Genomic DNA, 24,975 nt, shown 5'->3' with positions numbered 1-24,975 from the left:
TAGGAGTTTGTAATTTAAAAAATATTGATGAATTCTATGGAAAAGTAAAAAATTCCACGTTTTGCTATTTGTTCTAAGAATTAATTTTCTTTAATTTATATTTTTCATAGATGGAGTAAAAAAGTAATAATGCAAGATAATTTCATAATTATTGACGATGAATATGTTGGTAAGTAATTAAGTTTGGGAATCTTTGGTCTTTTTGTTTTCATTTAGTAAATATTTACTGTGTTCCACTTCTATGCTAGGTACCATGCTAACCAGTAGAAATATAATGAATTACACTTTATAGCTACCTTCCTGAAGTGGGGCAGACAGACACTTAACTGTAATTTCAGGGGGGGAAAAAAAAACAGGTGAATGGTTTGGAGGAATAGAAAAGGAAAAAGGGAGCTTTTGTGGGACCAGACACTGGAGTTACATACGATAATTTCATATATTTTCCATCACACCTTTGAGTCATTCTCATAAAGGAGGAAACCAACTCTGAGACATTGGATATCTAGCCAAGTTAACTGTTAATGAAGAGCAGCTTTAGAAGTTTACACCGATGTCTGTCTGGACCCTAGAGGCAAAGAATACCTAAAAGTCCTGAATTCCAGATAGTTTTGGGGTAAAAGTCACAGTCCCTCTGGCATATGTTTAGCACGACTCAGTTCATTCTCTAAAGGCCATGTGGGCTCTTCCGACTGAGAATATCATTTATTGAATGATGTTTCTCTGTACGTGTCATCCCTAAGTCTAAGAGGGCTCAGTTGCTTAAGCTTCCACCAGCTGGCAGAAGTAATTGGAGCAGAAGGTAGGATATGGATTTATTCAGTTTTTTTTTCCAAGTACAATATTAAATACATATTAACAGCTCGTTATTTGTTCTGCTAAATGGGTATAAGCTCTCGATATTTAGATTCTCAGAGGACTTCAATTTCTTCACCTGCGGGTTTAGATGGAATCATCTTTCAGGAGGAAGTTGCCAAATAGTCGTAAGAGTTTATTATCTTAGTTTTTAATTGCTATATCAGAAATGTATAATATAATATGTAAGCTTGATAAATGTTGAATGAATAAATGTATCTAAAAACAAGTGTTTGGGAGAGAGAAGAGCAGCAAGCATAATTGGGATGCCCTAGTTCCAAAAGGTCATTTTCAGGTGTCAGGAGGTTGTGAGGCGAGACCTCTGGTTCCCCCCCACCCAGCCCCTCCCAACAAAGGGACCAGCAGGGCGTGCTCCTCAGACAGCTCCAGATTACACTGCAAACCTTGGATTTACCTTTGCTTTCCTTTACTCCCCATCTCGGCCCCCGCGCTCGGGTCCCGGGAGGTTGGGTGGGTTGGAAAGGACATCGGGCGCCTTTAAATGCTAATGAAGTCGGTGCCCAACTCCGAAGCCAACTTTCCCCACCCTCTTCCCTCGCCCGCCCTTCCCTCCCCGGCCCGTGCGCCGCCTAGAAAAACTTGTGCGGGGCCATTTTTGGGGCAGTAAGATCGAGCGAGGAGCCCAAGAGCGAGCGCGCAGCCCGAGAGCTCGAGCCGCCTCCGCCGCGAGACCCCACCCCGGCCGCCGCCGCCTGCGCCGCGAGATCCTCACCGGCCTCCCCGAGAGCGAGCCCGGCCGCCGCGACCACCAGCCGCGCTAACCGCCGACCAACCGCCACCGAGGTGCCCGAGTGAGAGCAGAGGAGGCGGCATGAGCGAGGCGGGCGAGGCCAGCACCACCACCACCACCACCACCACCACCCTCCCGCAGGCTCCGGCGGAGGCGGCCCCCGCGGCCCCCCGGGACCCCGCGCCCAAGAGCCCGGTGGGCGGTGGCGCGTCCCAGGCCGCGGCCCCGGCGCCCGCCGCCCTCGTCGCAGGAAACCCCGGTGGGGACGCGGCCCCCGCAGCCACGGGCCCCACGGCCCCCGCCTCTTCAGCCCCCGCCGGCAGTGAAGACGCGGAGAAAAAAGTTCTCGGTGAGTCAGGCCCGCGAGGGTAGGGGCTGCTCCGCGCGGGGCTGGCGGCGGCGGGCCGCTGTGCACGTGTGGGCGTCTCCCGCTGCATTTCTTCCTGGGCGGGGAGCTGAGCGTACGGGGTGCCCGGGGACCTCGGGGTGCCCGGGGACCTGGGGTCCCCAGAGTCGCGGCCGCAGTGCGCCCGCCCGGCAGGAGCTCCCAGGTGAGCGCGTGGCGCTCTGCGCTCTTCGCTGCCGGGTGCGCGTTCCTCTTGGTCCTGGGCCAGCAGTTTGGGTCTTAACTTTGGTCGCCTAACCAGACACTGTCACACCTTCCCGAAGTGGTAAATGCCTCGGTGCAAAGAGTAAAGAAAGGAGCGGCAGCCTGGGAGAGGGGACCCAGGGGAGGGATGGATGTGGATGTAGGGGAGGAACAGACACGTGGGACGGCGACTTTGGAGTCCTTGCTCAGGATCTGGGTGTGGGGAGGATTTCCTTTGGGGAAGAGTCAGGCCCCAGAAGCAGACGGGGAGGAAAAAGTGGAAAGACTTCTTGCTGGGGAGGCTCAGGTGTCTGTCCCTGATGCCCTTCCCACATGGGCACGGGAAAGGCGCCATGCGTCTGTCGGCCACATGTCGGGAAAGAGGTGTTGCAATTCTCTTGGGTCTTGGTCCCACGTCCTCCTCCCTCCCTGTGCCCACTGCTGCGAAGAACCATTCACAGTTTACCAGTCGCTACGCCTTTTCTTCTTCCTGGACTGTGGGGAACGCTCGTGGTGCGGCAGCTGAAAAAACTTTTTAGGAAGTGTGGGTATGACGTTTGTTTAGAACATCGTTATCTTGGGACATTTAACTTAGGAAAGGAAATAGTCTGATGAAAAGTTCGGGTTTGGGAGCAGAGCGTTAGAAAGGGTTTCTGTTGTCATTGTTGGTTTTGTCACGTGCAGCCTTCTCAAGTAACGCCCTGTGTGAGGCCTTAAAGAGGCTTACAAAGCAGGTGGGTGGTGAATAAATAAGCTTTCTCAAGGGTGTGTGCATATATCACTCACTCTCTTAAACAGGAAAGTTAGTAGGATGCTTTAGAGAAATTTTCAGCATTTGAGTGCAGTGTGTTTGATCCCTCTGATCCTTGCCTGCCAAATTTCTTAGGAAGAACATTGAGGGAATAATGTGAAGAAAGCACAGTATAGTTCCTTGTTCCCCACCTCGAGAGGCCTGTTTCTTTTTCTGGGGCTTTTACTCATTGACTGCCCATGCTAAATGTAACCTGTGTCGGTTAAGAAACAAAATAGCTCTCATTTTGCTGGACTAAAAGTTGCTTAAGTCTAGCCAATACTGAACTGTGATATTGTTTCCAACAAGTGTTTTCTTGGAACACTTCATGCAAAATGTGTCAGAGAGACAACCTTGGGTTATCCAAAGTGGTGTTAAGATATACCCCCCTCCCCCTTTAAATTCTATTTGTAATAAAGGAATTTTGCAGTTATTCACTTGATTCTCGTACCCCTTCTGGATCTAAACTGACCTTCTGGATTTTTAAAGCAGATATCTTTAAAGATGAAGGAAACAGGTAAAGTGAACTTTCTCAGCCACCAATTGCTGTTAAGCCTCTACTACATCCTGGTGATGATTCTGGAGGTCTTTCATCTTTCCACTGTAACTCCAACTCTCAAAATGAAGGGCAGCTTTCTATGTGACCTTTCAACACTGTTTGTCTCTGTTCTCTGTGTCCTGCCATCTCGTTTTTTTCTTTTCTTTTCTTTCTTTCTTTTTCTTTTTTTTTTTTTTGCCAAGCAAACACATGGGTGCCTAAAATGTGCCGGGCACATTAGTGACTGAAATGGAATTCAGGTTTTGGATTCTCCCATTCTAGTTTTTACAGTCTTTAACTTCAGTGTACATACAGCCATAGGCCAGGAAAAGTAGTTTACCTGAGTGAAACACTTCCCTTCTAATGAACATTATGGAAGCCATTATGGCCTTCCTCTATCCTCCCTTTGCCCTTTTGTGTAGGTGAAGTGAGTTTATGGTTTAAAGCAAGAAGTGTGAATGAATGTGTTTGGCCGTATGAAGTTGTTGAAAATATTTGTGGAATTAGGAGAAAATTTAAAACTACATGGGGTGGGGTGAGAGAGAGAAATAACCTTCAGCCTGGATTGAAGTTAGGCTTGAAAATCAATTTTTATCTTTTCCTCATTGTATTAGTGTTGCCTTTCTAATCAAGGTTATATCTTTGACAGTGGTAGACATTAACTTTTATGAAAATGAATCGAAAACAGTTCCTAGCTTTTTATTTTCCTAGGTCATTAATTGGGGGGCACATAAAAAGAGACACAAAAAATATATCGTTTGAGGTAATGTGTGACTTAAAAGCATATGATTTATCAAAAGCAGGCCATTTCTGTGTACATTTGGATCTAAAACATTTTTTTTCTTTGCCCAGCTGCTCTAATTAGAATGGCCTAAAACTGAAGATGCCAATGGTTTAAGTTTTTCATTGGAGACATCTTCCTTACTTGGAATCGGAGTTAGAGATTGCTCTGTCAGTGGTGGGCTGAATGATTTTGGACACATGAAGAGTAGTGTTTTTTTTTCCTTTTTACAAAGAGAGCTAAAATATTCCTCAAGCATACCTAGCAAAACTAAGAACTAACTATACCCACAACAAAGCAAATCCTAATTACTGTTTTTTAGTGCTGAGTTTAAAAACTGTATCCTTATTGTTTATCCTTGGAAATTACAAACTTTGTATTTCATGGAGATTTCAGCATGGATTAATATTAATTTTTACTCTCATTCTCTACTAAGTTCTTTTTTAAGGTACTCTATTGTCAGATTTCCTGTTTCATTGAATCTTGATAATTTCTTTATGCATTTCCTGACTTCAGACATAGGCATTTCTTAGAGGTACTGAATTTGGCATTCAAAATTGATTCAAAGGAGCCCTCAGATTTTACTTGATGACTGTAACAAATATGAATCTACAAAGGACAAGTTAATATGACCATACTATTTGTTTAGATGACTTCTCTTAAATTCTGTTAAAATTTGGTGTTGTACGGAAGTGATCCTACTCCGGATGGAAAGTGGATACAATAATCATGTTTAAGAGGGAGACTTTATAGAAAATACTGAATTTCATTCCCACCAACTGCAGAGAGTAAACAGTGAAACAGAAGCCCAAATTCATCACTGTGTTTTGAAAAGACCTGTTACATCATGTCTCAGGGTGGTGAGTACAGCACTGGATTGAGACAGCATCAGTTCTATTATTACTCTTGACTCCTCTGATAGGCCCCCAACTGGCAACTAGACAAGATACTTTATGTTATGTGTTTGTAGATTAGCTATTAACAAGGAACTACTATTTCACTTAATAAAGTTTGCCAGTGTTTCGAAGTGTGAAAATAATGTGTTAAGGTCACTTGTGCTTACCTTGTTTATCTACATTCTCTTTCATTGTGACCCTTCTGTTGCACTTTAGAACATTTTTTTTCTGTTAAACTCTAATCTTGAAGAACATTTTTTTTTGTTTTTCCTTTAACGATATTTCTCAATTTTAATTACTGCAGAATTGTATAGATTTATGACCAGTCTTTATCTTATGACATATAAAAGTTTTAACAGGGAAGAAAGTTTTATTCTTTTGAAAGTATTTCCTTATAATAGCTTCACTTGCTCCATTTTCTTTTTCTAATATATTTTGGAATTAAGCTTTTAATGGTTTCCTTGGGTATGTTTGGGCTTTATATAATGCTATTAAGACCTTAGTGATATGAGCTTTATCTCTTTGTAGGTCAGCTACTAATTTATCTGCTTAATCCTATTTTAGCCACCAAAGTCCTTGGCACTGTCAAATGGTTCAACGTCAGAAATGGATATGGATTTATAAATCGGTATGTGTGTTTGTATCTTTACATATTTTAAAAACATAGTTATGCTGTGGCACCAGCAGTTAAAAATTCTTCACCATACTTTATTAATGGCTTGTAGGAGTTTTTAAGATTTGTAAGTGCTGTAAATAATCTCATTTCTAAGATACTGGTCATTAAATATTAGTTAGAATACATTGCCAGAACATTGATAAATAACTTATTTTATAAAATTTAGTTATTAAAAGAAAAAAAATGGGTGGGGGGATAAATAAGAAATGGGAAGGGCCTTAGGATAATTGACTTCATATCCATAATTTCACAGATGGAGAAATGGAGTCTTAGACTGGTTAAGCAACTTTCCTAAGGTCACACAACTAGTGAGTAATTGAGCTGGATCTGTAACCCAGGTCTGGTCCAAGTCCTGTGTAGAAACTGTAGTGTTTTCTTTAAACCATGGTAACTTCTAATCATATAAGAATGAGAATGTGAGTGCAAGCTCTTGGAAATATGTTTTTATGTGATATTTTAATTTTCTTTGTACCCCTCCCACCTCAACCATCCCCTCCACACACACTTAAAAAAACCCTCCAATTTCTTCCTTGCCTGTTTTTTTGGGGGGGGAGTAGGGGTGGGGGTGGGGAAGGAGGAGTTAGAGTGGGGTGGTGGTTGGGGGACTGTTTTAGGTTTCAGTGTAAGGAGAGCCTAGTTCACAGCTGTGCTCTGTCCTTTTAACTGTCTTGCTTTGCTTTTGCTGGGAGAGAAATCTGGGGCTCTGATTACATACCACGTGATTTAGAAAGAGATGAGAGGAAAGGGATGTTTCTGTGTGTTGAATCTGTACCCTCGGATCTAAGCACTGTGGTAATGCGGAAGAGTAAGGTGGGTATCTTGGGGGTTTAGAAGTTTTTCATGGGGATTGATTCCCGGCATCTGAATTGAGTTCAGAGAATAAACAAAAATGTATGTTGTGTTTCGAAGTCTTGAGATCTAAACTCATAAAACATCTATTCTTTTAAAGTTTTTCTACCTACCTAGTACCTTTTAATTGTGAGCTTTTTTCTTCTAACAGAAATGACACCAAAGAAGATGTATTTGTACATCAGGTAAGGGGGTAATAAATGTTACATTTTATGTGTGAAGAGGGTGGTGTTGGTACTGTGTTGTTTTCCCATTCCTGAATGTCATCCTATACATCATTATTCTACTCTAAACTCTTTCTGTGATTTTATTTTGGCAAGAGCTCAATCCCACATTTTAAGGTTGGCAGATAAGCTCTTCTGTCCCATCACAATAACTATTTTCAAAGAGTTTTTAAATTTGAATGAAATGAAGTAATATTTAATTAGACCGCTTTTTAATTTTTAAAGCCTTTTTTTTTTTTTAATGTTTTCATTTTTTTATTGTCCCAATCCCCAGGCTCTTCTCCATACAGCAGTTACAGAAGTCTTTTTAAAAAGCAAATCAGATCATGTCTCTTCCATGACACAGTCTTTTCTTTTAAAACCTTCCAAGCCTTCCTATTGTAATTGGAAGAGAATCTAAATTCTCACCGGGTATTACACAGCCCTTTGTAACTTTTCACTATGACTCCCCAGCTTCATCTTTTACTGTCCTCCCCACTGGTCACTGAGTTCTAGCCTCACTGTCCTTCCCTCCCAGGAATGCACTTTGTTCCCACATGTTCTTGTGCCTGAAATACTCTTCCCCTAGGTCTTGGTTTATGTGCCACATCTAAGGCCTTTTTAGTACATACTTTGAACCCCCATATCACTCTAAAGCCTTTGAGTCTTTAGCAAAAAAACCTTTTGTTTCCATGGCGGCATCCTGTTCTCTTGATTGTGTGGTTCCCCCATAATATTTGGCTGGAACTGTCTTGGTTTTGCTTAGGTGGGTATTTGTTAAAGCTCCTCTATCAGAGCAGTTCTAATTTGGAGTAAATAGCACAGCGAAGTGGATAGTTAGGGCGTATGTATTCAAGACATGAGAAAACTCACAATTCCTAGGATAGTCCTCACTCTTGTCAAAGGTAGGCATGGTTGTTAGCACATGGTCAGGCCAAAAGCCCCACACTCCCTTAAATTCGAAGCCAGTGTAGAAGATGGGTAAAATATGGAAAACATGGGCTTCTCTGCTGCAGGTATCTCAGTCTTTCTTTACATTATTAGCCTAGGATGTTATTTATTCTCTTATCATGAATCCTGCTCTTTCTTTACAAAATAGGTTAAAAGAAAAAATACCTACCCTTACTGTCCTTTTTCTATATTTAGTTTTCAATGAATTGAATCCAATATGTTCATAGTTCTAAGTGTATAACAACAGAGGAGCACAGAGCCGGGTTCTAATACCGGCACATTTACCTGCAGGGCTCTGGCAAGCATCTGGTTGTCAGTGTTTTTGTTTTCTTTTGTTTAGGATTGTGTGTGTATTGAGGTGGAGTGTGGTGACTGGAGATAACGATATCTAAGAATAAGCTTTCTAGTTGTGGTTTCTGTCATTTATATCTCTGCTTGACTTGGATATATTTGAGTTATACCTAGATAATTTGAGTAGATGTTTTGTTTACATACAATGACTTTTAAAGTCATAACAAACTGAAAGGAAGTGTTGGTTATAATACCAAGAGGTTAATAGATCTTTTGGGGGTAAGAACTCTGCGTTTGGTGACTGTTGGACTGAAAGACCTCACAAGTTTCTGCACTAGTGGCCAGCTTCGTTAGCCTGAGAGTATATGACCTGATTTCAGCCCCCGTGAGGCTGTGTGGTGAGTCACCTCACTGTGTTGAGGCCTGCCCAGTTTAACAGGAAAAAGGGAACAAGCGGGCAGGGAGGGGCTGGCTTTGGAATGGCTGAATGTTCAAACTGCGTGCGCATATATCCTGTCCTGAACTGCCTTTTTCCTCTGTGGGTGAAGTCTCTGCCCTATTGGCTCATTCTTTAATTTTTTTTCTCTCTCTCCTACTCGGAGTAAGGGAAGGGCTGGATTACACATACCTAATCGCTTTATAAAATAAGGTTGACCTAATTCCATAGAAACTCAGAGCCCCTTTAACTATTTAGAGATACCAGAAGGAAATAGAAATTCACTGCAAGGATTATTCTGCTTCCTTCTACTGGTTGAAAAAGAAAGATCTGTTCATAAGCACATATTTAGGTGCAGATGTTGAATGCAGGATGACATCTTCATTGACCTTTTAATATATTATCAGGGACATGTGCATGATGTGGTGGGAAAAATACTAAATAAATATGTAGATACAGTACAGGGATATGAATTCCCCCACTTACTCCCCTACTCTCCCCAAGCTGCATCTTTATAACCTCAGATAAATTACTTATTAGCCTCATGTTTTCCCACCCATACAATGGGTAATGGGGCAAAGGCCAGATTTTCAGTAATATTGTGATTCCTGTGGTAATTTTGTATATTCTCTTAGAAATGCCTTGGCATTTTCTAATTCCTTTTTCCTATTCATCATCTTCCCTCCTCTCCTTCATACATTTTTTAAATTCTTTTTGAGGTTAGCAGTTTCTCTTTTCTATAGAGCTTTATACCTAAAATGTGTGCTTGTGTGTGTGTGTAAGATTCATGAAGGCATCCAACTCCTCCCCCTCAACTGATGGTGCTAGATTAGTAGTTTGAGGGAACCAATATATCTAATGTCATGAGTAGGTCATGATCAGGCTATAACAGGAGTGTGTGGTATCTACACATTCTGTTTAATACACCTACCAAGATGAATTCTGAAGGATAACATAAATCAAGAGGTTAATGTGGAATGGTTTTTATAGTGTTTTTTTGTTTTGTTGTTTTAGAGATTCAGGTTAGTAGGAGAATGATAGTTTTAAAAAGTAATAATAGGTCAACAGTTTCTTCATTATACCCAGTAAGCTTGAAAATGATGAAATCTATCATCAGTGTTGACATATACGTCATTTAGAATTTTCTCTTCTCTTGACAGACTGCCATCAAGAAGAATAACCCACGGAAATATCTGCGCAGTGTAGGAGATGGAGAAACTGTAGAGTTTGACGTGGTGGAAGGAGAGAAGGTGAGAAGAAGTTGTGGCTGGATATCGGAGTGTGCTGGCACTTGGTTTCCTCACATTGTAAATGATCTCTCAGCCCCTTATGAATTCACATTACTTTGGTTTTTTGTGTGTAACAGGAAGAAGTGACTTTTATGTAGAAATATTTTTGATTACTGGGTGTTATTATAAATATTCTTTGATATATTATAAAAGTACTTTTTAAATTTTCATTTAATAAATGATGAACCCTATTTCTGGAAGGAAAAGCTAATTTCTCAAGATTTAAAATGATATTTTATTTTGCTATAAATATATGTGCAAGTGTGGATTAAAATTTAACTTTTTAATAAGAAAATTTTCAAGCTGTGATTTGTAAGCACTTCTGCATAAATAATACACAGTAAAGAATGCTTTAATCTCAGTAAAAGATGATTCAAGTGGAATATAATCATTGTGTTTTCTCTTTGGCTTGGATTTTGGAAAGCTGAAGGCTTCTTGATAGACTACATAACAACTTTGTTCAGATGAAGCTGATGGATCATCTTGAAGTGTCTCTACAGAATTTTCTTTATGCTGTTACAGTTTGAATTCCAATATTAGTAATGTCCTTTATGCTTTGTCTTTAATCAACAATCCATTATAGAGATCAGTAAAACAATATTGAATAAGAATAAAAACACTTTAAAACCGTATGTGGTACAACTTCCATGGCAGCTAATCATGGCAGCTGAACGATAAACTGAGTTAATACCTATGCATGTGCTCTTCCCACATATGTGCATATACACCATTTTCAGAGTCCTTACTTTTAGTGGCTCCCAAACTGTTTGGTTTTAAAAGAACACTTTATTTAATATAGAAATTTAAATGACGTCTTTACCAATGTGATCCCCAGGGTCTCTTGCAAATGCTGGCCTGTAATCATCTATCTCTCTTATTCCATCCAACTCTTAAAATTTTGTTTTGCCAGGTTAATTTTACCCCTGTTTGTTTTCAGAATTTGAAGTTTTACACATTGATGGTAGGGTGTAAAATATACTCTTGAATTCCTTTGTCTGAATTTTTTATATATTTTGAAGCATTATTTTTATCCATTGTCCATATGAGGATAACACTAAGTTTGTTTGAGAATAATAGAGAAGTCTGCATGTGTAGAAATTATACTAACTAAAGCAAGGATGCTCTTTTCCCATTGCTGCCAAGATGGGAGCAGTTTCACTATCAATAAGTCATTGCCGGACAGCCACATGAGCCCACGAATAGGGATTCTCTTGGTATCTCTTAGAGTAACGTAGGTTTCAGCATTTTCTAGGAAGTTCACGTGATCTTAGTTATTTTCCATTGAGGATTATTTTTCTTTGTCTAGCATTAGTTCTTTGACAGTTACATTGTATTTATTAGTTTATGTTCTTTAAAAACGTACATGCTGCTCTTAAACTTAGCGTAACCAAACAAGGCAAAGTTTAGATTGCGTGCGCAAACAGGCTGTATACATATCAATCAGGACATTAAATACCTTGCTCACCTTATTAAAACTTGGGTGTGTTTTTGAGGTCACGATAGGAATTGACAGTACATTTTGCCAATCTTTAACACTTTGGCTCTCTAAGGCTGTTTTTGGTGGGTTAGTTTAGCTTTTTTAAAATTTTGATGCCATCTTTATTTTCTGTCTCAGGGTGCAGAAGCTGCCAATGTGACTGGCCCAGATGGAGTTCCTGTGGAAGGGAGCCGTTATGCTGCTGATCGGCGCCGTTACAGACGTGGCTACTATGGCAGACGCCGTGGACCTCCCCGTAATGTATGTTGGTCCCTCTTCCTAACCAGTAATTGAAAAACATGTTCAATCTAAAATTAAGTATGCATACGTGGAACAGATTAATAAATGCTGCCTTTTCTTTTTCTTTTCCTTCTTTCCTTCTTCCTTCCTTCCTTCTATTTTTGTTGATGGGAAATTTTTAGTGCCCAGAATTTATCCGTAGCCACTGGTCTCATTGGAAACTTGCCATTCAAAAGTTCTATCAATTTGTATGTCTTAGGCTGCAAATTTTAGAAATTTAATTATCTTGTAACAAGAAGGCTTCATTAAGGGTCTCAAAAAGCCATTCTCTCTTTATTGGGCTCTTTTATCTGGTTAGAACCTAGTGGCATTTACTGGGAAAGGGGAATGACATTTCTGTGACTGGCCTAAACCTGCTCATCCCTTGGCACTGGCAGTCTTGACTGCTAAGAAAATCAGTGTTTGACTGGCAGGGAAGAATGGGGAGTAGCCTGGGAATAGGCTAATAAACGGTCCTGGCCACAGAAATACTAAGTTTCTCTCGATTAAGTAGCTATTTTATTTAGCATAGCATTTTTCCTTTATTTTAAAGTAAAGAAGTAGTAAGTAATTCTCTGGATTTTTAGTTCTTCAAGTTGATGATAACAATTCAGGTGAAAGGGTTTATAACCAAGCCTGCCTATATTTTTCTCAGGAGGCTCAATTTAAAGTACTCTCAGAGCATCCAAAGAGAGTCCCATTCATTTGTGGTCATGAGGATCCTATAGATTCAAGTTACTTTTTGATGTTTCTAGAATTAACGCCTTGGATTGGCAATATAGAATGAAACTCAAAATGCTTTGCGAGCACAGGATTGTGGCTATGTGAGTCATCCAAGGAAAACTTTTGAAAAATCTCACCAGAATAAAATATCTGCAGACAGCATGATTTATCTCTATGCATTGACAGATTTATATCTTTCTGCTTACCAGAATGCTTTTCCTCGTCATTCTATCATCTATATCACCCTGCTCAAGCTGATTTTTATCACATTCTTTACATCTTCTTTCTCTGTTTCTATGTTTTTCTTACCCATGTTTTGCTTATTCTGTTTGATTTTTAATAGTAAGCTGCGTGGGGGTGGGAGTAGATGTGAGTTACAGCATTTCCTGAGTCATGTTAACTCAAGTTCAACAGAGTCACAGAGCTCTAGTTGTGATTATTTTGATTCCTAGGTTAATTCAGAAGTAAAAGTGGTAGGAAACCGTTAATGAAAAATTTTCCTTTACTTTTCTCCTCAGCTGGGAATTCTGAAGTCATGCAGGTAAAAGATGTTTAGAAATAAAGTAGTCAAAATTCTGAGGGTGTACCTGAATAAACGTTTTCTGTTGTAATGTCTTTAAATCCTTACGGCTCAAGAGCATGTTTGGCAGTGGTGCTGCCATTACTCTTATGTTATGAAAACTCCTAATGAAAGCTTTGGCTGTATAAAACTCAAAAAGACACAAAAAGCCTGAAAAGAAAAACAATTTATGAAGTCTGTGTCTTTATGTAATTGACGATATAGGTTTTACAAGGTGTAGAATGGCTTGATTTTTCTGAAATTAGACTAGCTGAGGCTATAGTTGAAGCTTTTCCAAATACCCTCATCCCCAAAAGAAATGGGTTATTGTTAATTTTTAATTTATTCATTTAAAAAACTATAGTTACTTTCCTTAAGACTACCTTTGGCATTTGCATATTCTCCTTTAAAATAAGATTTGAAATAAATTCTTTGAGTGATATTTGGCTGTTTTTATTTTTTAATATAAAATATTAGTATATGGTATGGTAGTTTAAATGCAGGAAAAAATATAAAATGAGTCAATAATTCCCTTTGTTAGTAGGAGTTATATTTAGAAACTGCCCGTATCTTTTACTTATTACTATATATTAAAGTACAATTAAGATTGTTCCTAAACATAGAAAGAAAATCATGCGATATCAGTGGTTCTCAAACTTTTTGGTTTTTGGACCCATTTAGATGCTTAAATATTATTGAGCTCTCAAGAGTCTTTGTTTATGTGTGTTTCTATCTATTAATATTATATTAGAAATTAAAGCAGAAATTTAAAAGATATTCAATTGATGTAAAATAAACTCATTACATGCAAAAAACATTTTTTATGAAAACTATATGTTTTTAAATTGAGCAAGAAGCATGGTGTTGTTTTACAATTTTGCAAATCTCTGATGTCCGATTTAATAGAAGGCAGCTGGATTCTCATATCTCCTTTGGCATTCAGGCTGCCGAGAGACCGAGAGACCGTGTCATTGCAGCTCTAGGACACCCCACCACACACTCCTGAGAGGATGAAATAGGAACAGGCAGATAGCATCTTCGCAGCACTATGAGAATGGTTTGACCTTAGTAACCCCCTGAAGGGTTTGGGAGACGCCATCCGCACTTTGAGAATAGCTGCAGGAAGTAAACCATTTATTTAGAACAAACTTGATAACACTACAAACTATATTTTTTCTTGACTGCCTTAACTTTGCCCCAGAAGAGGCAAATGTTGGGGGACACACATTTGATGGTGCTAAATATTATAAATGTTGTAGATGATCTTTGGGTAGTTGGTCAATTAATACTCATTAATTCTAATTAGATGACTATTAAATTCATTATAGATTGATTGCTTTTGCTTTTCTGCTTCTTGGTATTTTATCTGCACAGATCTACTTTAATCTTAATGTAGTTTATCCCAGGTAATCACATGATGATCTGGGTTAAATGCATTTTGTCTGTATAATAAAAGGGATTATTTCTTTTGGGGAGGTATTTTTCTTTTGGTGATATTCATCCTAAATGGTATTCTTTGGTTCTTTCCTTGCTGAAACTTCTTCTGAATCTCTGTTTCTTTGCTTCGCTAGTACGCTGGGGAGGAGGAGGAGGAAGGGAGCGGCAGCAGTGAAGGATTTGAACCCCCTGCCATTGATGGGCAGTTCTCTGGGGCCCGGAGTCAGCTGCGCCGCCCCCAGTATCGCCCTCAGTACCGGCGGCGGTTCCCGCCTTACCACGTGGGACAGACCTTTGACCGTCGCTCACGGGTCTTTTCCCATCCCAACAGAATGCAGGTAAAATTGCACCTGGGACTTCTCTTCAGCAGTCCTCACCCCTCCGTCCTTCCTCTGCCTCCTCTTCCTCCTCCTCCTCCAACACCTGCTGCCGGAAGTAAAACCTTGCTTCCCGATGCTACAAAAGCTGAGGCAAGGTTTTGTCTGCATTCTCAGAGCAGTCATTCTAGTAACATTTCTAAAAACACAACCACATGAGCCATGCCTGTGATTGGGGACCCTGGTGCATAGTGCACAGTTTCTACTTTATAGGAAAATAAAAGAAGTAAAGTAGAGAAACAGATGGTATGTGTAAGAGCTTAAACTCTGAAGTCAGGCAGGTCGGGATTTGAATCTTGTCTCTGCTACTTTTTATCTGTGAACTTTTGAGAAAACCAAACTTTTGAGAGATTAACTTGTCCATCCATTAACTTGGGATGATAACCTGCCTCCACCATGGGGTTATGATGATTAAATCAAAAGTAAAGACTAGCAAAATGCCTCCCTCAGGATAGCTAACATCTAATAAGTCTCTAATTTAGATAGGATAGTTTCGATTATTAAGAAAAGCTACCATAGAGTGGAGATTGTTGATTATCGATCTCCTTTTTTACTGCAAAATATTAATACAGGTATTGTGAACTTGACCTGTAATTAATAAGCCTTATACCAACTTTGCAGTTCCTAGAAACTTGGAAAACTTAGGATAGGGTATCATTTTTGTTATCACTAGCTACAAAATTTTCCTCTCAGTGTCCTTGGTTTTTGTTTTCTGTCCACTAAGTGTTTTGACTGAACATTATGTTCAGTCTGTTCTTTGCTACCCTTCGCCTGTCCCATCATGCATGACTGTGTTCTTTCTACATTGCTTCTTGTTTTTTCCCTTCCACGCTTTAACAGCTGTCCCTGACAAATGTGCTAAAAATAACAAGTAGACTTACGTATATGGAGAGATTGGGTACATGAGGCGTAGTAGGTTCCTTTAGGGCCGTGCTCTGGGGTTCTAGGAAATGAGGACAGGAAGAGTAAGTGAGATTGTCATACACATTTATTTTTAGTATGTTAGTGCCTTCCTGAAATAATCATTCTTCGTATTTAGCATATACACATGTATCTTATTTTTTGAGAACATGATGATTCTTTTCCATATTATTTGAAATAAAGTATATTTCACCTTAGGAGCTGAAGGCGATACTTCAATGTCATGTAGAAAATCCTTTGCAGAAGCTGATTGAAAACTCATTTTGAAAAAAATGTGCTTATTCTGAGAACTACTTTTAGTTGTTTTAACTTGGGCTGAACTTTTTACTCATTCCATATCTGAAGTAAAAGCTATCTTAGATTCCTTCAACAGTTTTTCCTTAGACTCTTTCTACCACATATCATGTTTATATGTTCAGTGAGTAAGAGGTCTGCTTAAGCTAACCAACAGCGTCAAGTGAAAATTCCAAAAGTTTCTTCCATACAACTAGGCGACCTCAATGTTGTCATTGTAATGGCTTAAAAGTATAGAGAGAACTCTCGGATGGTAAAAATTTCCGAGGTCAAATAGAAAACTCTTTGCCAACATTTTCTACTATATATAAAACTATGAAATTTCTTGGACACAGTGGGGAAAAGAAGATAATATATAGGCCAATAGTATTTCCCTTATGTACCAAGGACATAATATACCCTGATCAGTGATCAAATGACTTCCATTTTTTAAAAGATAATAATTCTGTGTATTTGAAAATTTAGTAGAATTGGTTACTGAGCTAATATCAACTATAGTCTTTGAGAAAAGAATTATTTGATAGAGTAAACGGAGCAATATTGTTTAGCGTCTGCCAAGTGACAGATGTTTGAGATCAATTCTTACTCAGTCTTTCCTACACCTTTATGAAGTTGGCAATGGTTTCCATATTATTGTTGTTGTTGTTGAAGAGATTTGAGTCTTTAAAACAATTAGCAACTTATTATCTAAGGTTACATGGGCAAGAAGTGGGAGAGCTTAAACTCAATAAATCCACTCAAGTGGGTGGATTTAAACTCAATACATCCACCTATACTTTCCCCATTCTCTTATTCTAGTAAACTCTCTTTCTTTATTCATGTTAATAGCTGTTTCTATCTGTCCTTTTTTTGTGAATCAGAGTTCTTAAGGAAGAAGCAGCTTGGCTTGTTCAGAGAGCTAAAGGAAGGCTCATGTGGTTGGGATGGTATGAGTGAAGAGGAAAGGGATAGGAGGTGAGATTAGGGCGATACCTTAGGGTAGACCAAGCACGCCTGGTGAACCATGGTAAGGACTATTGATGTGATAAAAAGCCAGTAAAGGAATCTAAAGAGGAAAGAAACATACTTAAAGAGATCATTGACTGTAGAGGCTGGACCACAGGAGGCAACAAGTAGGGCGACCAGCTCCTGTAATTTCCCTGTAGAGAGATGATCGTGTATGGCTTAGAGTGCTGGCAGTGGAGGCGTGATGATGAGTGTTTAGATTTAGGGAATGTATTAAACATAAAAGTGACAGCATTTGATGCTGGAATGAATGTGCGGTGTGAGGATGAAAGAATACCTCTGCGGTGTTTGATTGAAATGACTGTAGGAAGACTGAAGAAAGGCCAGGTTTGGGGGAAAGGTGGAAATCATTTCAGGTCTTTTTCCACATTAAATTTTACCTCCAAGTGGAGATGTCAAGTAAGCAGAAAAATAAAACAAAGCAGAGTCAAGAGATAGAAAGTGGCTTGAGTTAGGAAGGTGTCATTTTAGATAAGGTGGTTGACAAAAGTCTTTGTTGCTATATATGAGAAGAGACCTAAGTGAAGCAAGGGAGCAAGTCATTCAGATGTTGGGAAGGGTGTGCATGGCCCAGGGAACGGCAAGTGCAGAGGCCGAAGGGAGCTGAAGGGGAGAAATGAAACTGGAGATATAACTCTGGAGTCATAAAAAACATAATTAAGCATGACATAGGATAAGACTAACTATAAAATAAGTGTAGCTGGAACATCGACCCTGGGACTGAGTTCTGGGACACATCAATTAAAGATTAGAAAGATAAGGAGTCCAGCAAAGGCCAATGGGAAGGAGCAGATAGGGAGAATGTATTTCAAGAGGGAAATGCTGCGTTAAATACTGTCGATGAGGAATTTAGGTTGAGAATTGACTACTGGCTTTGATAGCTTGGAGGTTAGTGGTATGGTGAGGACAAAAATCTGATTAGAATGAATTCAAGAGAGAGCCAAGGGGTAGGAAGAAAAGGTATTCTCTTCCACTTTGAGGAGGTTTCTGGGGTGGTGGTGATGGGTTTCCTTTAGTAATATATGTCTGTAAAGGAGCTCACAGAAATGGGGCGGTATCTGGAGAAAGATACGGGGTCCGGAAAGGTTTTGGTTTGATTCGATTTTGTTTTTACATTGAGTGAGTTCTCTCCTGGTTTCCCTTATGCCTTCCCTTACCAGCAACTTACTCATAATGCCATTAGATGGGCAAATCAAATGCCATACACATATATACATGTACACACATTTATATACATGTAACTTATCGTGTATGTGTATTTTAATTCCTGTCTACTGAAATGGCCGGAAATCAGTGACACCTTGATATAGCATTGAGCTTTATAAATACCGTTCTCCAATAAAAAGAAGCTCCTTTGGAGACATGGCTGGTTTCAGAGCTGGGCCAGAGAAAGTACAATATGAGCCTGGAACATCTTGTGCCAGAAAGCAAGGAAGTACTCAGAGAATGTTGGAGACATGTCAAAAGGACATGAGCCAGCTTGAAAGGGTTCCCACTGGCCAGTAATGATAGTAACAGATTATAACTCATTGAATAAAATAGAAAACCGTGAATCTATACAGATATAAATCAATAAATGAACATTGAGAATTCGATAAGGGATGAAATATTTTACAGACTTCTAAAAAGTATTTTCTACAGACTTTTAAAAGTATCTCTTCACAAAATCCTCATTAATTACAAAGTGAAGAAGAGTAAACATAGCAGAAGAGCCTTGGCAGACTGCCACCTTATCTATTCCTCAACGTGCAAATATTGTCAGTAACGGCACAAATTGAAACCGTACTCCATGCAGCAGGATGCAGTGAGAAGAATGCAGTGTCACTTTAGTGACTTCCCTGCCAAAGATACATAAACTTAAGCAAGGGAAACACCAAACAACCCACACCGAGGAGTATTTTACAAAATATCTGGCCTTTCATCTTTAAAAGTATCAAGGTAGCGAAAACCGAGTAAAGGCTGAAGAACTGTACCAGACATGGAGACAGCTAAATTCAATGCATGGTTCTAAGTGGGTCTTTTTGCTTTACGTAAAGAATACACTGGTGAAGCTTGAATGGGCTCTGAGGATTAGATTCTATACTTTGAACTTTTCTGGAAGTTTGCGACTATTTCAAAATAAAATAATTGAAAACGATGGGCTCTATTTCAGCATTGTTTGTATGCCTGGATGGAAATGATGGAGTAGAGAAGGGAGAAGATGACACAGTGAAAGAGAAAAGGAGGGATAAAGATTTAAAGTGCTCTAGTAGGCAAGAGAAGAGGGATTGGCTTTGAACGTGAGCTTGGACCACTTCCAGTGTAATGAGAAGAAAATTAATACAAGTGTAGGCAGGTTGGTTGATCTGATAGTGAGAGAATGTAGAAATTATTTTATGATTTTATGGAGAAGAAACGTTGAGATGTGGCTGTGTTGTAAAGAGTTTCAGAGATTTTTTTCTTTTCTTTCTTCTCCTGTAAGTTCAACAATAAAATTATTTTATTCCCTCAGCTTAAAATAAATTTATCAAGAAAGCGTATTTTATTTTTTCGAATGTTATACTTAATTATGCAAACAGATACAAAGAAGAAATTGTGAAAGGAAGAAATCAGAGGTGAAGGCACGATTTACAGGCGTAAGAGAGCCTATGTACTGAAGGGATACCCAGTTTGTAGAATTAGTGGGTCTGAGTTTGAAAAGTGTGAAAAAATTTTCATTGCTCAAATGTAATATATCCCATTTCCTTTTACACAATAGATTTTCTTTCAAGGGATGAATGGAATACTTCAAAATGTTAAAATTAATACTGTAAAATAAAATTAGGTGCTCTGGATAAGGCAGAAGACTTCTAGTGGGAGTGAGTTTTTCTTTCCTGTCATTCATGAAGATCTAATCAGTGAATAGCTCACTCTTATAGTTGAGAATTCTCAACTTTGTAAAGAAGCATTTTATTTTTTACTTTTCAAAAAACATTCCGAATGCAGCTGTGTGCTTTGTGTCTCTCATATCCTGTAGCATGATCCTCATTTTCAGCTCTGTTGCCCTTCTAGGCTGGTGAGATTGGAGAGATGAAGGATGGAGTCCCAGAGGGAGCACAACTTCAAGGACCTGTTCATCGAAATCCAACTTATCGTCCCAGGTACCGTAGGTATGTAACATTTTCCACTAACTCATGACCAGCTGAAGGACTTGTGAGTGACAGTACAATGAATGAGGATATTATGGGTCTGTTCTGTGGATTTATTATATAACAGAAGAGTTGGCTGCTTCGACTATATGTCCAAGTTTTGGGGGGACTCTACAGTATATGTTTTCAGATGGCCCTGTGACATTTTCCCCCTACTTAAACAATTAGAATTTTTAGTTATCCCTGTACCAAAGCATTATTCGTATTTGATAACTTACATGATATAAATTCTTATTTTTTATTATATTTATGAAATTAACAGTCGACGGGTAATTCAATGGTAGTGGTACAAATGTAGGAAGAATTGAGTGCCGGCGAGGATGTGGGATACTGAATATTCTGTTAACCGAGCTAGTCTAGTACAAGGGTTAAATCATGCTACAGATGAAATTGTGTTTAAATTCCTGCCCTGCAATTAGTAACTGTATGTCCTTTAGCAAGTTTCTGGACTCTCTAAGACTTGGTCACTGTAGTCACCAGACCTATAAAATGGACATTAAGGAATATTGTACACTTGTCAGCAGGGTTAAATGTAAAATGCATCTCAAATGATTAGTATGGTGCCTGGTACAGTAAGCCCTCAGTAAATGTCAGGTATTATTAACTACCCACGATGTTATTGTTGGTGAAGGAGTGGGCCATTTTATTTGTGCTTTTTCCCTGTGAAGACTGCGAGTAGGGCTAGACTCCCTGAGACCCCTTTTCAGCTTTCTACATTGTAAGCCTTCCTGTTCCGTTCACCCCAGCCCTGAGGCGTGTGGAATGGGAGCTTCATTCCTGAGCGGTGCTTATGCCGCCTTCAGGTTTGGCAACGTGGGTTCATTGAAAGAGGAATAACTGTATTGTTTGAGGAAAGGATCTGTACCATTCCATGTCCTTTTTCCTCACAAGATTCATTCCAGTTTTAGACGTAATCACTCTAGTGATTAATTCCGAAGGACTTTCAAATAAAAGAGTCTTCATAGAAATGTCTTAATGAAAACAGAGAGGAGACAGGACTATATCTGAATCCCAGCTCTGTCAGTTCCTAGCTGCGATCTTGGGAAAGTTGACCTTTTTTATCTATGAAAGCAGCAGTCCTGTATAGTTCAACCAAATACTTATCCTCTTTAAACCTCTTGTTTTTCATACTCTCACAGAATTGGCATTGACATTAAGTACTTAACATGAAAACACACCAGCACACATTCTGGCACATAGTCTAAGTATTGCTAGTTCTCTTCCCACGTTTAATCCCTTTAGTCTCCCTTAAACTCTGTTCATGAAGGGCAGATGCCAGACCACCCACTTTTTTTATTTTCCTGTCTTCGGTGCCTGTCTTGAGGCCTGGTAGGAACATAGTATGTGTTCAGTATATGTTTGTTCACTACAAATAGATATTCAGACGAAGGAGGGAAATGGTGGAAAGATAGGGTTTTTCCTCCAAAACTTAGTTCCATGTGCTGCATTAGCCTGTGCATAATTCTAGCAATAAGTACTGATCACTTTTTAATCTTTAAAAATGAATAAAACCTATGTTCTCGAGGATTCCTGTCCTGTTGTACTTGTTCTCTTTTTGTTTCGTGTTCCCTGCTCTAGGGGACCTCCTCGCTCACGACCTGCCCCAGTCGTGGGGGAGGCTGAAGATAAAGAGAATCAACAAGCGTCCAATGGTCCAAACCAGCCATCTGCTCGCCGTGGATACCGGCGCCCGTACAACTATCGGCGTCGTCCCCGTCCTCCTAATGCTCCTTCACAAGATGGCAAAGAGGTGAATCCAACCAGCCGAGGGTGTATCGCCAGATTATCCTGAATCGTGTCAAAGTTTAATATTCTTTTTTATTCTAAGAGTGGTTTTATAATCTGACACTGAAATATATATAATATATATTAAAATATATGTAAAGTATAGCAGTGTTATTATAGTAACGTTTATATAAAATCATACGTTTATATTAACACTTTGCTTAAGATCGTGTGTATGTGTGTATATATGTGTATATGTGTGTATATATGTATGTGTGTGTGTGTGTATATATATATAGAGAGAGAGAGAGTGTATACCCTGTACATAACACAAACCAAATATTTGAATTTAAATTAACATTCTCTGAAAGAATTACCCATGCTAGTGGGAATTCAGAGCTAAAATGTATAGGGCTGTCCAAACAAAGAATTGACAGAGAAGAACCTGCCTCTAAGAGTGTGTGGAAAGTAATTGTATATAGTGGATTTCTTTTATGGAGAGTAGAGGTGTTGTCATTTGGAAGCTCATATTGACTCATACTGAAGTGTAGTTAAAATTTTGCACAGTGATTTGCCTTCAACTTTTGGAAGATTCCAAAAGTTAGAAGATTCCAACTTTTGAGAACTTTTAGTCTTCAACTCTCCACTTTTACCCGAATTGATTGATTTCCAGTTTGTGGTGGTTTTGTGTTTTAGACCAAGGCAGGTGAAGCGCCATCTGAGAACCCTGCTCCAGCCACCGAGCAGAGCAGTGCTGAGTAACACCAGGCTCCCCAGGCACCTTCACCATCGGTAGGTAAGAGCTTGGGCAGCCCAGGCTTGAGTTGATATTTTCTTTTAAATAGCATTATTTCTCAACAATAGTACAAGGCAGTCTAAACTCATTCCGTGATTCACCGGGGTCATCCCCTCATCTGAAGACAGTGGTTTTGGTGGTTAAATATCTCCGTGATTCACATTTTTCTGCTAGGCTTTGGGGACACAAACATTCTGGCAGAGTTAATGAGAGTCAAATGCTTTTTTCTAGAAACAGTTTTAACTATTACAATATTAATATGGTATACCCCTTGAGAAAACTTGTGAAGGTTTTACTTTTGTGACACCTAGTGGCCAGTTTGATAATTTTAACATGTTTGACAAGGTCTCATTTTAATAACAGGAGACTGTAATCTGAAGAATAAGCTAGAGTGGTTTTTTCCTTTCTTTTTCCTTTTGATAACCAATACTATTTATTTGGAGGCAGTGCAGTATAATGTGTGCGAACCAAGAAGTTTATGTATCCAGTCCAGGATCTACTAATTTGCTAGGTGATCCTGAGCAGTTTGTTTATCCTGTGCCTCATAATGTCTGCTGCTGGTAAAATGGGGACGCTAACTAGACATGGCCACTAAGGTTGTTGTAAAGATTTAGTGAGATGACACATATGAAGTGCTTAAACAGGGTGTGATAGTGAATAACCTCTTTATAAAAGTTAGCTTCTTATCTTATTGTGATTCCACTGTATGTACTGACTGTTTCCATTGGATTAATGTGTAGTTTGCGAATCTATAGAAGATACATGTGTCGATTTTTGTTTAGAGCTTCTGAAATATTGTTTTTTGAATTATATAAAAAACAGATCATTTTTGCTGTTTTATTTTTTAACTCCTGGTCATTTTGTCACTCTTTATAAATTTGATTTTAATTTTTTTCAGGTGACCTAAAGAATTAATGACCATTCAAAAAATCAAAAAGCAGACGAGGACCTTACCAACACCAAAGAAACATCCAAGCAATGAAGTGGAAAACTAATAACTCAAGATGTGGATATTGGAATGTTTACTATTCTTCATGAAACAAGTATAAAAGGAAAATGTCAGCCAATTTTTTCCAGCAATTTTTCTGGGAATGCCTGCACAGAAGACAAGAGAGCAACCTCCCCAGTTTCAGCAACCACTAGGTTTATATTTTTTTCCTGGTTTTTACTGTTTTGGTAATATGAATTGAAAGAAGAAATATTAATACCACATGGGGTGTACCCCTACCAAAGAAATCTGAAATATATAGTAAATGCTTTTTTTTCCTTTTCTGTTCATTTTGGATGCTGGTGCTAAACTTCCAAGTGTCATGATTTAAAAAGAAATTTTATGCCCTTATTTATTTCTAGGATGAGGGGAGTATAACATTTTTGCTTTCTTATGTGACTCTCTTTGAAAATGTGCAGTATGAAGTTCCTCAAAAATAAAATTTTTACCCTTGAAAGGAAAAGAGATATCACTGGAGTATGTTTTTCTATTGTAGCAGAAGTTTCGTCTTTTTCCCCCGCTTCATTCACTTAACAGTAAACTGAAAGCCAAATGTTAACATGCATTAGTGCTGTTTAATTAAAGTGTAGGCATCTGAGTTTGAGATAGTGGAAAATGGGATTCCTTTTGGAATGTGCGCTGGAAATGAACAAGATTGTGTCTGAGTTCGGCGGTAGGCACACTTGGTTTGGTCCTCTGTGTTTTTTGAATAATCTTTGTTGAGGTCAGCAGCTTCCCTTAGATTAATGAAGGAGTTAGTAGTTCCAACATCCTTGAACTTCCAACCCGAGGTTGTATTGTATGTTTGTGTGTGTGTGTATGTTTCAGAAAGAAGAAGGGGGGCTCTTAGTAATTGTACTACAAATTTCTTTCCCCAGGGGCTGACTAGATGATGCCCCTAGGTTGAGAAACTACAGAATATGTCAGTGCTATGTAGATACTTCTCAGATCCATTGTACCTTTCAAATGATTTATCACCTAAGTACATATTGACCCTAGGTTGGTGCCAAGCACCATTCTAGTAGTTAGGAGGGAACAAATGAACAAAAGGCTCTAGTCCCAATGAGCTTATATTTTAGTGAGTGAATATAGAAAATAAGCAAATATGTAAACAAATGTAAAATTTAATGCCAAATGGCAATGAATGTTAGAAAGTAAAACATGGTAAAGGGATAGAGATTGACATTGCAGGAGGTATGCTTATTTTAACTGGGGGTGAGGGGGTAGGGGGTGGGGAAAGGAGATCATCTCCTTCCAAAAGATAAGAGAATATATAAATATCCTGAGGTAGAAGAGCAGTAACCTCTTGAATATCTGGAGAGAAGCATTCCATGC

The 24,975-nt window shown here is 39.0% G+C and overlaps 1 protein-coding gene and 1 long non-coding RNA gene across 4 annotated transcripts; both read left to right on the top strand.

The window, feature by feature from the left end:
• The first annotated feature begins 1,415 nt into the window (after positions 1 to 1,415).
• YBX3 (Y-box binding protein 3) lies at positions 1,416 to 24,107 on the top strand. Of its 2 annotated transcripts, XM_011383686.2 has the most exons (10): positions 1,416 to 1,952; positions 5,762 to 5,825; positions 6,874 to 6,907; positions 9,764 to 9,853; positions 11,508 to 11,630; positions 14,502 to 14,705; positions 19,995 to 20,092; positions 21,710 to 21,881; positions 22,553 to 22,648; positions 23,551 to 24,107. In XM_011383686.2, exons 1-9 carry the CDS (start codon positions 1,685 to 1,687, stop codon positions 22,616 to 22,618), a joined length of 1,119 nt encoding a protein of 372 aa, XP_011381988.1. In that variant the 5' UTR covers positions 1,416 to 1,684; the 3' UTR covers positions 22,619 to 22,648; positions 23,551 to 24,107. The 2 variants fall into 2 exon arrangements, with proteins under 2 accessions (XP_011381988.1, XP_011381989.1); XM_011383687.2 differs by lacking the exon at positions 14,502 to 14,705 and having other exon boundaries at positions 1,418 to 1,952.
• LOC111733193 lies at positions 2,026 to 3,948 on the top strand. 2 transcript variants are annotated; one of them, XR_002777874.1, is made up of 2 exons: positions 2,026 to 2,154; positions 3,413 to 3,948. It is a non-coding gene; the product is annotated as an uncharacterized LOC111733193 (long non-coding RNA). The 2 variants fall into 2 exon arrangements; XR_002777873.1 differs by lacking the exon at positions 2,026 to 2,154 and adding an exon at positions 2,163 to 2,740.
• Positions 24,108 to 24,975: the final 868 nt, after the last annotated feature.

This window comes from Pteropus vampyrus, unplaced genomic scaffold (genome assembly GCF_000151845.1).
Source record: "Pteropus vampyrus isolate Shadow unplaced genomic scaffold, Pvam_2.0 Scaffold537, whole genome shotgun sequence".
Taxonomy (NCBI): Eukaryota; Metazoa; Chordata; class Mammalia; order Chiroptera; family Pteropodidae; genus Pteropus; species Pteropus vampyrus.
The sequence above is the reverse complement of the archived record's forward strand: the minus strand, read 5'-3'. Positions and strand labels throughout refer to the sequence as shown.

Coding starts and splice junctions, on each gene's coding strand:
- YBX3 (XM_011383686.2), top strand. CDS start 1,685: ATGAGCGAGGCGGGCGAGGCCAGCACCACCACCACCACCACCACCACC. Junction 5,826..6,873: donor GGATATGGATTTATAAATCG/GTATGTGTGTTT, acceptor TTCTTCTAACAG/AAATGACACCAAAGAAGATG. Junction 9,854..11,507: donor ACGTGGTGGAAGGAGAGAAG/GTGAGAAGAAGT, acceptor TTTCTGTCTCAG/GGTGCAGAAGCTGCCAATGT.